This window comes from Alligator mississippiensis, chromosome 2 (assembly GCF_030867095.1).
Source record: "Alligator mississippiensis isolate rAllMis1 chromosome 2, rAllMis1, whole genome shotgun sequence".
NCBI lineage: Eukaryota > Metazoa > Chordata > Crocodylia > Alligatoridae > Alligator > Alligator mississippiensis.
This window is the reverse complement of record NC_081825.1, coordinates 4,517,793-4,532,406: the sequence shown is the minus strand read 5'-3', so window position 1 is coordinate 4,532,406 and position 14,614 is coordinate 4,517,793. Positions and strand designations below refer to the sequence as shown.

The 14,614-nt window shown below is 48.5% G+C and overlaps 1 protein-coding gene across 5 annotated transcripts in view; it reads left to right on the top strand.

Annotated features, from left to right (window-relative positions):
* Positions 1 to 11,895, top strand: part of EXOC6B (exocyst complex component 6B) — a 404,537-nt gene extending 392,642 nt beyond the window's left edge. For all 5 annotated transcript variants that reach the window (XM_059721415.1, XM_019495636.2, XM_019495635.2 and 2 more), the window contains 2 exons: positions 578 to 690; positions 6,128 to 11,895. In XM_059721415.1, coding sequence (XP_059577398.1) covers positions 578 to 690; positions 6,128 to 6,254 — 240 coding nt within the window. In that variant the 3' untranslated portion in view covers positions 6,255 to 11,895. The remainder of the gene's footprint in view (positions 1 to 577; positions 691 to 6,127) is intronic.
* The last annotated feature ends 2,719 nt before the right edge of the window (positions 11,896 to 14,614 follow it).

Below are 14,614 nucleotides of genomic sequence, written 5' to 3'. Positions count from 1 at the left end.
GGTCTGCAGCTAGAACTGCTTATGGGACTGAGAGGAGGTTGCAACGTGAAACAGGACTGCAGGAAAACATGCGTGTGTGCATCCAGCATTCCTCGGTAAATGAGTTTGGCGTTCCAATACGAATTCAAACTCGAGCGCCTCTCTTACCACGGTCTGAAGCGTTGTAAAGCTCTTTGAACACATGAAGCGGTCTTCAGCAAGCGTCGTCTTTGGGCAAGGATGAGTGAAGTAGCAGGTGGCTTAGCTGAAGATGGGAGAAACGTAGTACTACTTTGAACAGCAGCATAAGGGCATCTTGTGGTGAACGCACCAGGGCATCTGCATCCTGCTCCTGAGTGCCAGTGACCCCCTGTCAGACTTGGAGCAAGTCAGTTAATCAGTCTGTGCCTCGGTTTCCCCTTTGATTACCCAGCTTGATAGGGATGCAGGCTAACTGATGAGAGTAAGGTGTTTTGAACTTCTTTTCCAAGGGATTGCTCTCCCGTGATGCATTGCTAACATTCGGGTGCACCTTCTGTTTTGCTTTTTATATAGCCTGTGCCAGTATGTTCATCACTTGTGGTTTTTTGTGTTGCAGCTTTTGGATCTGTTCCTCCACTGGGACTGGTCGACATACCTGGCTGACTACGGGCAACCCACCTGCAAGTATCTTCGTGTGAACCCAACAACAGCCCTGACCCTCTTGGAAAAGTAAGTGCAGATCCAGATTTTCTTTTAACAGTTTCAGCTCCTCTACTTGCTTTAACGAGCAAGCATGTTCCCAGCGATGCATTTCATTGTTCGCGTTACCTAGTCTTGCAGTCTCAGAGGGAGAAAAATTGCTCGCTGGCATTTTTGTCTCTGTTCAGAGGTTTCATCTTTTTTGGCACCAGGGTACTTACCGCTGTAACAGGAATTGCATTCTACGTGCCACATTTCATTGAAGCTACATAAAACACTCGTTCTGCTTTCTTCTAGGCAGAGCGTCCTTGAAGCCAAGTATAAGTAACTTCCGCCGCATAGACGTGTCTAATAGAGGCACCAAAAATAGCTGTAAATTGACACCTGGCAGGCTTTCATGGCTTTTCTTTTCAATGGTGTGTTTATGGACTGCGGTGGCCCTATAAGAAAGATAACTGCACGCTTGCAATGCCGAGTGTGGTTATGGGAGAGGGCTGGAGTCCTCAGTATATTGGCCTTGCGGTTTGTGTTTCGAAGGAGGCCTAAGGGCTGTGAGACAAAAGCCCCAGCTTCTCTTCTTCCACAAGCATAGACAGTGCTGCTCCAGGGTGTTTATTCCACGGGGTGCTTGGTTGGGATAACCCTGCACGCTGCTCGTCTAGATGTACAGCCTTTGCGGCCAGTGATGCTAGCTGCACCTAATTCCCTTAAGCTCTTTTGAAAATCTAATCTCCCACCTGTCCCCCATGCTGAAAATTGCTGGTAACATATATTAAGTGGCATGTTCGTTTAGACCCCTCACTGGTGTCACATTTGTATATCCCCAGCATATTTGGAAGCTATCTTATTTTTGCATATTGTGATCCACAGGCCGACGCAATGAACAGAAATCCTCAAAAAAACCCCAACCCCAAACCCTGTCTGGCATCCTTTGGATGAGAACAGCAAATTCCACCTTGCCTCATGCCATATTGATGCCATTTATCTATGAAATGAGGAGGAAGATCAATTAGCTGATGTTTCAAAAACACTTTGGAGTTGCACATCCCTTGTATGCAAGTGCTAAGTGTTATTCGGAGCATCGTACCTGTGTGCTCGATCCACGTGGTGCTTTAGCAGAACGGCACTGAGCTTTGAGACAGATGGGATATCTCATCCTGCTCATTCATTAATGGGTCTTGCCAAGCTGGAAAACCCTGGGAGGGGAAAGAAGGATGGATCTGTCCTTGGCACTTGCCATATGTCTGCCCTCGAATGTTAGACACCCACAGGGAATCTAACTTTTTTTTTTTGAAAGGCCACCAAAAAAAATTCCCCCTGCCCGTGTCGCATAATATATCTCGTTCTGCTCAAATGTCACACATCCCACTTCTTTAGCAGAGACGCTTGAAGAGTAGCACCTAGTTCAGCGTGTGTCTCTGTTAGGTTTGTTGTAAAGCTCGCACTGGTGTTCGGGTACATGCTTAAACAGCCTCATTCATGCGCCCATCAGACGTTCGATGTCTCCTGGGTCCTCAGTGTAGCTTAAGACCAAATCCACCTCGTGCCATTAGGCTCTGTTTTCCAAAAAGGCTTGCATTCACAATGCCACAGGTTGATTTTTAATGCTGAAGCCCTCATTGACTTCACGCATGTAAGCTTCCTCCCCTCTCCTAGACGCCAAAACCAGAACCCAAATCGTATCTGTACGTGCCTAGCTTTGCCAACAAGTCGACATGAAAGTCTGATCCGCTGGTTATTTTTTTTAACTTGTTTTCATGATTATCTCTCTTCCTAATCACACCTCTCTCATAGGATATCACGAGTGTAAGTATGCTGCTCGTTTGGGCTTTTACATTCACCTTGCAATGAATCCTTTTATTGTTTGATTTAAATGGAGCACTAAACGACCTAAATGCAAACTCTCTTTGAAACCGTTCCCTCTTGTAACTTTATCGTCTCAAATGCACTAATTACAACTAAAAGAGAAGCTTTTGCCGTGTTGCTTTTTTTTTTTTTTTTTTTTAATAGATTAATTTCAACAAAACTTGACTCAATTTGAGGTGGTGGTTGGCGGGGGCGGGTTCCACATTTAACTTTTTCCTTTATTACCCTTTTTAACTCCATTGTGTTGGTGCATAGAGGCTCCATTGTGCTGGGAGTGGTGCAGTAACATAATAAAGACATTTTGTGCTCCAAAGGGCATATAGCTCCTCTTATCACCCAGTTCCAAAATCCTACCCATCCTCTTGCTTAGGGGCTACTCCAAGGTCAGCCGTTTCAGTTAGCCTGACGCTAATGGAGCTAAATAAAGGGACTTGACCCCTGTAGTCTGCCATCTCCTCAGTATGCCGATGCCTAATTTGATGGGAATAAACACTCATAACCTGTTGTTAGGGCTAAGTTGTGCCCTTTGGTGTTGGCATGAGTGCTACTGACATGCTTTGGAGCTTAGAAGGCATATTTCGAAGATGGGATTTCACCCTTAACAGTTTGGGAAAGGAAGCTCTTAACAACAGATGAATAAGGGTTTTTTGGTTTGTTTGGTTTTTTCCACCCCTTGGCAAAAATGACTTTGTATGCACAGAGATTAATAGGGATCAGGCCACTTACACTGGGCCATGTGCTTCAGTTTAGAGATTTGAAACTGTCCGGGGCAAGGAACCCAGCTACGTTCAGGCGGTAATGTAGGCTCTAGCTTAAACTTGACACGAGAACATAAGGAGTGCCATACTGGGGCAGGCTAATGGTCCGCGTAGCCCAGTATCCCGTTTCCAACAGCGGCAGGAAGGGATGCTTTAGAAGGAGAGCGTAGTGATCATACACTGATTTCATACACTCCCTGGCATCTGCCATGCTTGGCGTAGAGATGCCAGAGGATACATCCTTGACTGTGCTGCCGAATAGCTATTAATGGATCTGTTGTCCATTAATTTGTCTGGTCTCTTTTTGAATCTTGCTGCCTGTATATCCTGCCTCCCCATCCTCCTGTGGTTGTAAAGGATACCATACCCGGAATAAAACTATCCAAACCATGCCACTTGGTCAACTCTCTAAGGATGTCCCAGAATATCGTATTGCACCATCGGCACGTGCAGATCAGCTTGGGGGTCCCAGTATACTTTTAGACAGCTGCTGGAATTGGTGCTAATTGCACGATGCCCCAGACATCTAAAACTCCCATCCTGCCATGGATATCGGCATGATGGCAATGGCTCAAGAGCCTGTCAGCTCAGCTTGGGTGGCAGGATTGGTAATCAGATAGAAAAATGCAGTCTCCTATTTTTTTTTGTCTTCGTATGGCATACCTTGGAATAGCCTGTGCCCGTACGGTCCCTCAGCTTTCCTCCCGAGCCATGGCTTTTGCCATAGCGCTGCACAATATGCTGTCAGCAGCCTGTGATTTTTGGCACGGCCGCCGTCCATTCCTACGGCTGGCTGAATTCTTGAGGCAGCTAGTTCCTTCCACCTGCTAACACCCATGTTATTGGCAAATATTGAACAGGGTTTCCTAGATCCTGGTGACTGCTCCCTCCAAACCCCCACCCACATTTCTGATAAGCTTTGACCTCGCTCCAAACGTAGCAGCTCCAGCTTATCTGTCTTCACCCCTGCAATCGCAATGTAAATTGATGCACTGATTTAATCCACTCACCCATGAGGTGGCCCTGATCCAGCAATTTTACTCGCACCCATTGTCCTTTGCAAGCTTGCAGAGTCCCCTTGGGCAGAAAAAGGTTAGAAACACTTTGAAGGTAATTGGTGCCAAAATAAATGAGGCGGAGTGGCCTACTGAAGAGGGATTGGGCCAGCACTCGGGGAAGTGCCGGACCCTGCCCTTGGCCTGTTCAGGTTACCCCAGGAACGTCACGTCACATCACCGTGTCTTGATTTCCCCACCTGTAAAATAAAAGGAATAAAGCAGACTGCTTTGTAAAGGGTCTTGAAACCCACTGAATTGATAAAATGCTGCAGAAGAGCTCAGGGAGCGTGCAAGAGCTAAGGGCACATTTCAGAGGTTTGGCTTGTGTTTTCGATAACTCAAACCCCCGAAATTTGGAAAAGTGCCAGCGATCCGGTGACTGAAGTCCGTGCGTCCCAGTCACTTCAGTGTCTAACTTAGGCAGCCAAGTCCAAAAAAAAGTAGGAACAAGTGATGTGGCCAACGACAGGTGCCTTTGGCAAGCCGGATTGGGAAAACATCGTTTACAGAGGAGGACTTTCTCCTAAAGCAGGAGCTTCTCAGACCTAGCAGGTTGGGTTTTATTCAGTCTGTTTTCATCTGAAACATTATGTTCATCAGGTGCTGACTGGTCCCGTAGGGTGCAGACTTTAGCTGGCACCTGCCTCCGCTGCCCTATCTGCAGTAAACCGTGTCGTGAACGCATTAACCATGTTTTGTAATGAGGCGTGGCGCCCCCCAGATATGCATATCGCCCTGCAAGCATGCATGAACCTGAAGCTTCGCATGCTGGAAAGAAACGCAGCTGCATTTGTTTCACTTTCTGATCCCACCTGTCCATCCTCCCCACATCTTTGACGCATCAGATCCCTGTGTCGCAAGGAGCCTAGCATTAATCGTGTGCTTGTCTCTACGGTAGTGTAAGAGTCCTGTTGTAGCTGTGATGGGCCAGAAATTATGTGAGGGGCAAAGACTGCTTTGGTGTTATCTTTTATTGGACCAGCTGTGTGCTTGTCTAAGCCTGCTACACAGTTGGTCCAATAAAAGAGATCACCCTAAGAAATCCTTGCCCGTCTTATTAATGCAATTTATATTCAGACTTTTTAATCAGTGCAGCTGAGAACATATTTCTGGATTCGGGAAGCTCATGCAGGAACTCCATGACTAACACTGCATCATAATATTTTAAACTCACAAGTCGGGAACGTCACAGTCCTCCCGCTAGCTTGGTAACTCATCACATTTTAAGCAATAAAGGTTAACACCGTGCACCTCGTTTCTGAATTTCCTGACCCCCATGCAGTTGAAACAGCAACCGTAGGGCTGCGGTATGATCCACTGACCATTTAACAGGCCTTTATGGGTATAATGAACAGAGCTGAGGTGGGGAGGAAGGACGCGGAAGATAGATATAGCTTAGGGAGCCACGAACCTAGGCAGCGCTTTGGCATTATTGGTTGTGCATAAGCCAGCATCGTGCAAGGAGATTGGCGCTTTCCTCCAATTGCACAGCTCAAAGAGCAAATCATTTCTATAATGCATGGTGTTAGTTGCAGTGACTGCATGCTCCTGTTGGCACACACAGCGTCCGAGTAAGCAATAGGAAAGACCGTCTAGATCCCATGCCACCCCTCTGGCAATACAAGGATATCATTGCCGCCCTGAGGACACATCAGACATTAAGCTACTCTTTGAGCTGAACTATCCTGGAAAGCAGACTTGTGGCTCTGTGATTTTTTGAGGTGGGATCCCCAGCAAAAGGTTTGTGTTGGAAGTGTCCTGACTTGTTCTTTCCTCTCCGCACAGGATGAAAGACACCAGCCGCAAGAACAACGTCTTTGCCCAGTTCCGGAAGAACGAGAGGGACAAGCAGAAGCTGATAGACACTGTGGCTAAACAGCTCCGGAGTCTGATCAATAGCCACCATTTGTGAGAGCCAGCGGCTCGGGATGAAACTCTGGGGTCTCCAGAACGTGCCAATCTCTGCACTGCGGCCACCAGGCGCCAGGACTTTGGGATTCATGTTCCAAGAGAATATATGTATTTTTTTATTCACATGTATAGTATTCAAAAAACCTACCCTTCTGAAGATAGAAAAATAATTGTTTGACAAAAAAATAATCAAGGGATCGCATCACAGCATGGGTTTCACGGCTGCAGCAAAAGTGATGCCAGCAGGTGCCACTGTCAGCTCCTACGTTCAGGGGTTTCTCCCTTGACCCTAAAGACTAAAGCTGAAGGTAAATGTTCACTCCAAGATGAATTTTTTTACTAACCAAATTCACAGAATCAGTTTGACATTAAGTTATTTAAGAGCAGGAAAGGAAAACAAAAAAAAGGAATATAAGGAGTGTTGTAGTTTCGGAGGCTATTCATGCTCTTCAGTCATTCTGCTAGGCATGCACGAGTGCAGCTTGTACGTTGGGTGTCTTTAGGGGAAAAGGGCAAACAGAGGCAAAGCCGTTCCCTTTTATTGTGTTCCTGCGTGCGCTCACGTCGGGCCGCGTTGGCAGACTCCCTGCGGGTAGGTGGCCAGAGAAACGCACACAACACATCTGTCACGGCTGGCGGTGGGTCTCTCGGAAGGGACAGACATTGTCATCGGGGTAACTCTTGGGCTGCTGCTGTTTTTGACGATGATACTCAGCCCAGAGCGACTCGAGTGCCCCGCCATCGTCAACTGGAATTGGAGACGGCCTCAAAACATGCCTACTAGGATGTCCAGTCCTCGTGGAGCCGTTTTTGCAATGGGAAGTTATTTCACTGTGATTCAGCATAGTCCTGTGATGTCGGCAGCAGTGGGTAGGGGGGAAAACCCAGTCAAATGCATTGCACAGATGAAGTGGGACATCGCAGCGTGATTTTTTTGTTTTTTTGTTTTTTGGGTTTCTCCTCTCAGCTGGTCTCTGCTCTCCACCCAGTCTGCACGCCTGGAGGGATGCAATGAGATCCTAATGACTCGAGTCTGTTTGCTAAGTGCTTCTCCAGCCCGATCCACGGAGCGCGGGAGCGCTGCTGCTAGCCTAACTCTGTCCACGACCGAGAGGAGACCTGAACAGACTCTTGTGGACTCACTGGAGCCACGTGCAGCTCTCAAGCAACCCACTGGATCAACAATTCACTGGGTAAAAAGTGCCTAAGAGCAAAACTCTCCTCTGTTGTCCGTAGCAAGAATCAGTTCCATATACACCCTCCTGCGCCAGGGAAGCCAGTTGGCGTGCTATGTACAGAGAGATTTACTCAGCCTGATAAAGAAGAGACTTTTGCCCTTGCCTTGTATTTACCCTCTTAACTGTAACTACTCTAGGGGTAGCATTTCTAAGGGCTCCCCCTTTCCTATCAAGTCCAGATGCAAACTATTCTAGCGCTAGCGAGTCATTTTTTTTCTATAAAAGCAGGCATGCCAAGCTCCACGTTCATCTACAGCTAATAGAAAGGGAACCGATAAGGTCTTGAATATACACATATCCACATCAGTAGTGCTGCTTCAACACATAAGCAAGCTTAGCACTTTTTTTTTTGGCATCTATGTAAATGTGTTGGGATTTATTTGTTTAGTTTTTAACTTGTACGACTGTTGTATTTTGGAAGCCAAAGCTCCTTTTCTGACCTGAGAGAGAGATTTCCTTTTGCTGCCTTTTCCTCAGAAGTCTTGTGCTGATGGCACTAGTTCACGTCCCATTTCATCCACATGCTCATTAGTCCCTGATGGGTGTCTGGGTGGCCGGTTCTCCAGGCCCATGTTCAAGCCCACTTTATTTCCACCGTGCACATCGGTGGACTGATGTCTTTGCATTTCCTTGCTACCGTGTGCCACGTCTTTTACACACCGGTTGCACAAGGTGCGCGATTTTGCATACATCTATAGCAATGGTAATTTCTTCCCCTCCCCAATATTCTCAGCAATGCACACTTTCCCAAGGGCACCTATTACTTTTCCAAAGGCTAATAGCCAGGGTTGTAAGCAATAAACTTCTAGCACTGCCTCCCTGTCCTGGCTACATCCAGGTGATGGGACAAGTAGGTAGTGGAGGAATGGGCACCCGGCAAGTGTCTGATGCAGATGGGAAGGGAGCAGTGGTCACATGAGCTGACGGGACCTAAAAACCAAAGAAGCAAAAGCTTTCCTCGAAGCAGGAGCAGAAGAGCGGGAGCTGGCTTGGCTCTGTTCACACCCGATGCTGCCTCCAGCATGACAGCTTCATCATCGTCCGCCCAATCACCAGCCGTGCACTTTCCCCAATTCAGGAGGCGGCATCCTTTTGTCCCCGCTTTTGCAGAGCTGTGTCCCGCGACTACCAGGTTTGAGTCCACTCGATACCTAAAGGCCGCAAAGAGTAACAGGCACTTTAAAATACTGCAGAATCGAACTGCTGCAGCTGCTGGCAAGAATATAATTGAGCATCAGCAGGCATGACAAAGAAGGTGCTCTGGCATTTCCAGTTTTTATTAGTGGGAGGGTAAGCTGTCAAACACAATTTTTAATCGCATTTGTCAGCCTCTGACTTCGCTGCCGGGTAGGGTGGCGGCTTTGCAGCGCTTATTATTTTCCTCCACCCCTTGAGAGAGGATGGGAAGGAGGAAGGGGGGGCAGCGGGAAACACCCTCCGAGGTGTCGGGCACCTTTGCATCGGCTCAGCCTGGACGATGGGGAAGGGTTATCGTGCGGCAGGAGGGGTGAGCAGTGAAAAGGCAGCCAGCTCTTAAGCTCCTGCTGCAGGCTTTAGACTTGAGAGTTTGCTCCCAAGAGTCATCTCCACTTTTTTTCATTGGGAAAAGGTCTGCGACAGTTTATTTATTCATTTTATTTAGAAAGAAAACACATCGTTAGCAGAGTCAGGGACCCTCCGTGCCCCGAATCCAGGCTCTCTGTCCCGTCTCCAACAAGCTCAATTTAAAGAGGAACGAAATGGGATTGCCAGGCTTGCACGGGATTGATTTCCTCTCTCTCCGCAAGCTCTGCTCAGAGAGGCCACGCAACATGCCTGGACCAGGATCATGTGAACCATCTCTGGCTCTTGCCTTCAGGACTTTCAATGGGGAAACGCAGCCCCCGCCAAGTCGGAGATTCAGCGAGGCTCCGATTTCGGGAGGTCACCCACCTAACCGCAAGTCGCATAACAGGGATGAAAAATGGAATTTCGGTGCTCTGTTCCCAATTAACTTTCTGTTCCAAGAGATGCAGCCCCGTCCCTTCAAAATAAAATTAATCTTTTAAACAGATTGCTTAAAAAGCCCTGGAAGACATGTCAAATCCCCTCTAACGCTCTTACTAATGATTTGTATCCTCTGATACGGATGGTATTGCTTAGGAGGGAAAGATTGTTCTAGCCGCGCGATAAAGAAGCGGGGGTGGCACCCTTCACTGTAATTAATAAACCCCGAGCCACTTTAAACAAATGATGCTGCTATTAACCCACCCACATACATAGCTGAACTTCACGTAGTTTTACGACAGTTTGAGCTAGAGTCGTTGTCCGCCTTTCCCCCCGCCCCAGTGTCTTAGCATCCGTGAAAGATGGCTCCCCTTGTTTAGAAGTGCCCAGGTATCTCCTGTTGTAACCTTTAGGCGGCTGTGTAAATTAAACCGGCGACAGCCTCCCCGTTGGGGATGGTCTCTGTAGTCTTTAATGCACTAACTTAGCAGGCAGAATTAGACTTCAGCACGTGTGCGTCTTCGCTCCGGTGCTGGAGCTCCCGTCGGAAGCTCTTCGCGATTTTGCACTTTGTTTTAAATGCAGCCACGGTTTCTGTGCTGGGCACGTTGTTTGATGTCCTGTTGGGTTTTTTGGGGGTTTCTTTGCTTTTTTTTTTTAAATTGGGCTTCAACGTCACTTTTTGTCATGGCTCGGATGTTCCCGTGCCGTTCGGAAATGGTTTGCGGGGTGCCGATGGTCTCGGAGCATTGCAAATGCCACTGGGGACGGCCGTGCGGGAGGAGAATACATCGCCGTATCAGGCCTCTGTTAGCTGGGACCGGTCACCTTGGCCTCTTTTGGATCGCTCCCTTGAAATGTGCTGTCACCAGCGGAAACCAAGAAGAACAAGACTTCCTGCTCCACGGCACAGCCGTCCTTGGCGTGGCGGGACTTCTCCCAGCATCAGGTGCAATTGCAGAGGAGGTGGGCAAGCGGCAGTGCACGTGCAGCGGCGGGGGCGTATTTCAGCTCTCCCAGTGGAAACCGTGCTGATCAAAGGCTTTATCTCCTTTTCCTAAGTAGTAAAAGGTTCTGCTGCGTTATCTCCATCCCTCCTCCCCTCTCCCTATCACTTGTCTTACCCGGGGGCTTCCCTTTTTTATTCACGATCTAGGTTTTTTTGGAAGTGGTTCTTTATAATAGGTGGAACTTGCAAAGAGATGACACTGCAGAGCTCGTTTGTCCCGCACGGTGGGCTCGGTCCGGTTAATTAGATGCACACCTGATCAAAGAGAAACCTCCTGCAAGGCCTCTCTTGTCACCTGGTTTCTTGTGCACCCCCGAGCAGTTGGAGAGCAAATTGAGTTTTATCCCAGCTCTTGCAAGGCAAAGCGCTGGTTTGATATCAAACCCTCTCGCTGAATATCTGATGAATAGGTCCGTGACGGGGAGAGGCCCTCGATGCTGTGAGCCGCGAAGGATTTTTCATGGGTTTGGTTCTTAATCAGATTAAATCTGAGCTGGTTTAACGTGGGCGATGAAGTCAAGAAACACGAGGCGAAGGGGTGAAGCTGGTTGGAGTAGGGTTCACCTGCAGAAGACGCTTGCTGTTGTTTCCTGTGCGTTTCCATCCCTTTTCCACCCCCAACTTCCAAAGCCCCGCTTACAAATGCCGTCTTGGAAACACGGCAATGAAGATCCAGGCTAGCAAGCACGATGCTCGTCAGGGCCCTTCGCTCAGCACAGACAAGGACGCGTTGTGAGGAGGACAATGGCAGCTAGCCATGGTTTAGACCCGGTTCCTGGCTGGGCTCAATCATAAGGAGCTCCATCGGTTTGATTCTCCGAGCCCTGCGTGGCTCTTGGAGAGATGGGAAGGGGCTTTAGTGTAGACACAGACCCGCATACCTCCAAACCTGCACTCCAGTTCCTCTGGACTTAAAGGGACTTACAGGGACGGCAGGGCAAACCCTTCGCTCCAGATACTTCCGTGTTTGCCAACATAGTGCTTCTACTTTAATCGGGAAGGGCGTCTGCACTGAATTGCTTTCTCTTTGCTTGTCCTGATTTGACCTCCCCCCCACCACCATACACACGTGCCCACTCCCACCGGTGTCCATCGGCTGCTTGTATTTTATTGGGGAGGGAGGGGATCCTTCGTGAACTAATGTGGTGAAAACCGCTTTTTTTCTTTCTCTTTTTTTTTTTTTGCACAAGTCATTGCACAGTAACGGGACTATTTAGTAAATTAGGTTTAACTTTTTAAAGGGAACATTATTATTATTATTATTTTTTCTTTAAAACACACTAGCGGAGCTACTGATTCAAAACGGACTGCATGGTTTACAGATAAAATTGCATTAGAAATTTAGCATGTTGATTTTTTGACTGTACATCTATCCTATTGTAACTTCTATTAAAACAATACATCGCATACATCTGGCTAAATACGTGCTTGCCTTTTGTGCGCGTCTCTGAATCGCTGCGGATGGGGAGCAACCTGCAGCGGGCTAAAGGCAGGGACTTGGGGACTTCCCTCCTGTCCCGTCCGCCCTCTCTGATGGGCGCGTGCAGTTATGGGGAGAGGTTTGCAGCATTACCTGCGTGCTGGTGAAACGTGGTGCTCAGCTCTGGCTACTGCTCCTGCCCAAAGAAACTATTGCGAGTTAAAACTCTGCCTACGCATGTTAAGACGGAGGAGCGAGGGGGTTTAGGAAGCGTTTGCTGGTGGGATCTTGCTGCAGGTCTTGGGCTGGTGTCCTAACCCCCTGGGCCACCCGGTCTGACAGCATTCGGGGAGTTTATCCTACAACCACAGCGCTCTTCGTTGCTTCTCCAGTGCCAGGGAGCCTGCACCCGCTCCGTCTCCTCTGTCAGCCCTACCCTGGCTCACAAGTACCCAGCAAACCCATCCATTGCCTTATTCCCAACTACTGCCCTGAACCCAGGTCTCTGCCTTTCAAGGAACACAATTCTCGCCCCAGATGAATGACTAACCCACTGCTTAAGGACCGGGTGTGAGTTTAACCTGCTGTTTTGCAGATTGAGTTTATCGATGATTAACAAGGTGGGCGTCAATAGAGTCCACCTTGGTTGGGAACGTGGGAATTTCCCAGCTGACGGAGAAGCAGGCTCCTTCTGGTCCAACTGTCCCGTCTCTAACCCTGGGCAGTGCTGGCTGCTTCAGAAGAAGACGCGAGGCCCTTGCAGCAGGCAGATGCGAAAGAGCTCGACACCCCGGAGTTGTAAGAGGTTGCGTTTGAAGTCTGAAACCAAAGTTTGGTCGTTTTTGCAATAATATTATTTTTTTAAGGGGTACAGGTCATAGCCAACTTGCTCTAAGCACGCAGGCAGACGAGGTTCTTTGGGTAAATCCAATATCTTTTACTAGACCAACTCAAATAGTTGGGATAATTCTTTTTTTTGCAAGCTTTCAGGTACAAACACCCTTCGTCAGGCTCAGGAAACGTCCGCAGCTGGTTTGTGCTTCCTGAATTGAATGGTAAAAAATAAATAAAAATGGTTTCTTTTTTTTTTTTCATAAGTTTTAATTCTGCTGCCATGCCCTCCACATGAATATCCAGGTCCTCTTGAAGTCAGTTTTGCTGAAAGCATGGTGGCAGCATGGGTACGTACCCGCTCTACCTGGTGCAGGTAACAACAGCAGCGAAGATGCAGCAGCTGTGCAGGGGCCCTGGGTGCTGGTCGGTGGCTCGCTCCATCTGAAGTCCATGCCGCCGCGCTTGTTCGGAGCGAGGCACATCTATGCCAGCTTCCCCGACGCGGCAGTCACGCTCCTGCTCGAGCCATGGGCAAACCTTAGCCGCAGTTAGCACAAGCCTTTGCTTGCAGCTGCAGATCGCAGGTGACTCCAGACATATCAAGAGGAGCAGAGCTGATGAGTAACCCAAGGGCTTTTTGCACCAGGGAACCTCTCTCTCTTCTTCCCTTTAACTCCTAAACTGTATTTTACTTTTTTTTTTTTTTCTTCCATGTCTATGCAGTTGCACCTAGACCCCCCTCCCCTTAGAAATATAACCTTGTGCGATGCCTGCTGCTAATTTCTCCAGCTATGCAAGATGCCCAGCAAAAAAATCCTCCCATGGCTTGCTTTCCCTGATTTTTTTTTTTTCCTCCCAAACACGCATCTGTCCAGAGTAGCAAACCAGCACTGTTCAGCACGTCGCTCTCGAGGGCACGCTTCCCTTGCGGCGTATGCTGAAGTCCCTTGAAAGCCCTCCCAATAATGGGTCAAGGATGGTTGGGAAGTCTTTAATACCTCCGGGTTTCTTTCTTCTGACATTCCTGGTGTCATACTAACCGCCCTCATCCTTTCCACCCCTCCCTCCTTTTTCCCTTGTGCTAATGGATGTTTCTTTATTGGACACGCTCTCACAAGTAGGACAAAGATCCCAAGGTCTGGCAAGGAGGAGGAGAGAAGAGAAGCAAGAGACCCGCATGCATTGTCTCGCTCTCCATCCTCTTATCTCTTCCGTAGACAGCGGGGTTCAGGTTTCCCTTCTGTTCGTGCCGGGGTTGCTAAAAGCCTCTGCCCTCGGTCTGCCCCGTCTTCCTCTGACGTGTAGCTGGTGCGATGCTAATTCAGGGCTGGCCGACGCGAGATCTCAGCTGATGTGAGGAGGGGATCGCAGCCCCGATGGAGGATCGCGGGCTTGTTCCTTGGATTCCCATCGCAGGCGCTGCAGGAGCGGTACCCGATGGGGCTGCATTGTAGCAGGAGGTCACTTCCAAACAGCATCGTGCACTTTATTTTATCTGAATGCTATCCACTCCCATCCCCACCCCCGGCTTTTTGGCATTTTTAGTGTGACTAGTGAAATCTTGCCATAGTGCTTGTCTAGCTTGCCAGGGTCTTACAACAGTTCCCAAAGACTGCTTGGGCCTTTGAGCAGCGTCACAAACTGCGGAGGTGTCATTATGTCCACTTTACAGAGGGACAGGTGAGGCATAGGGGACATTAAGTGACTTGCCCAGGGTCCCAAATGGGTCTGTGGCGGAGCCCTGTGCAGAAACTAGATCCGGGTTCAATGCTCCACATTAAAGGAGATGCCTGCGATGGGAGAGAGGCGCCGAGGCTCATCCTTGTGTTTATTTTCCCAGATAAAGATGGCTTAAAAAAAAAATGTGTGGGTTT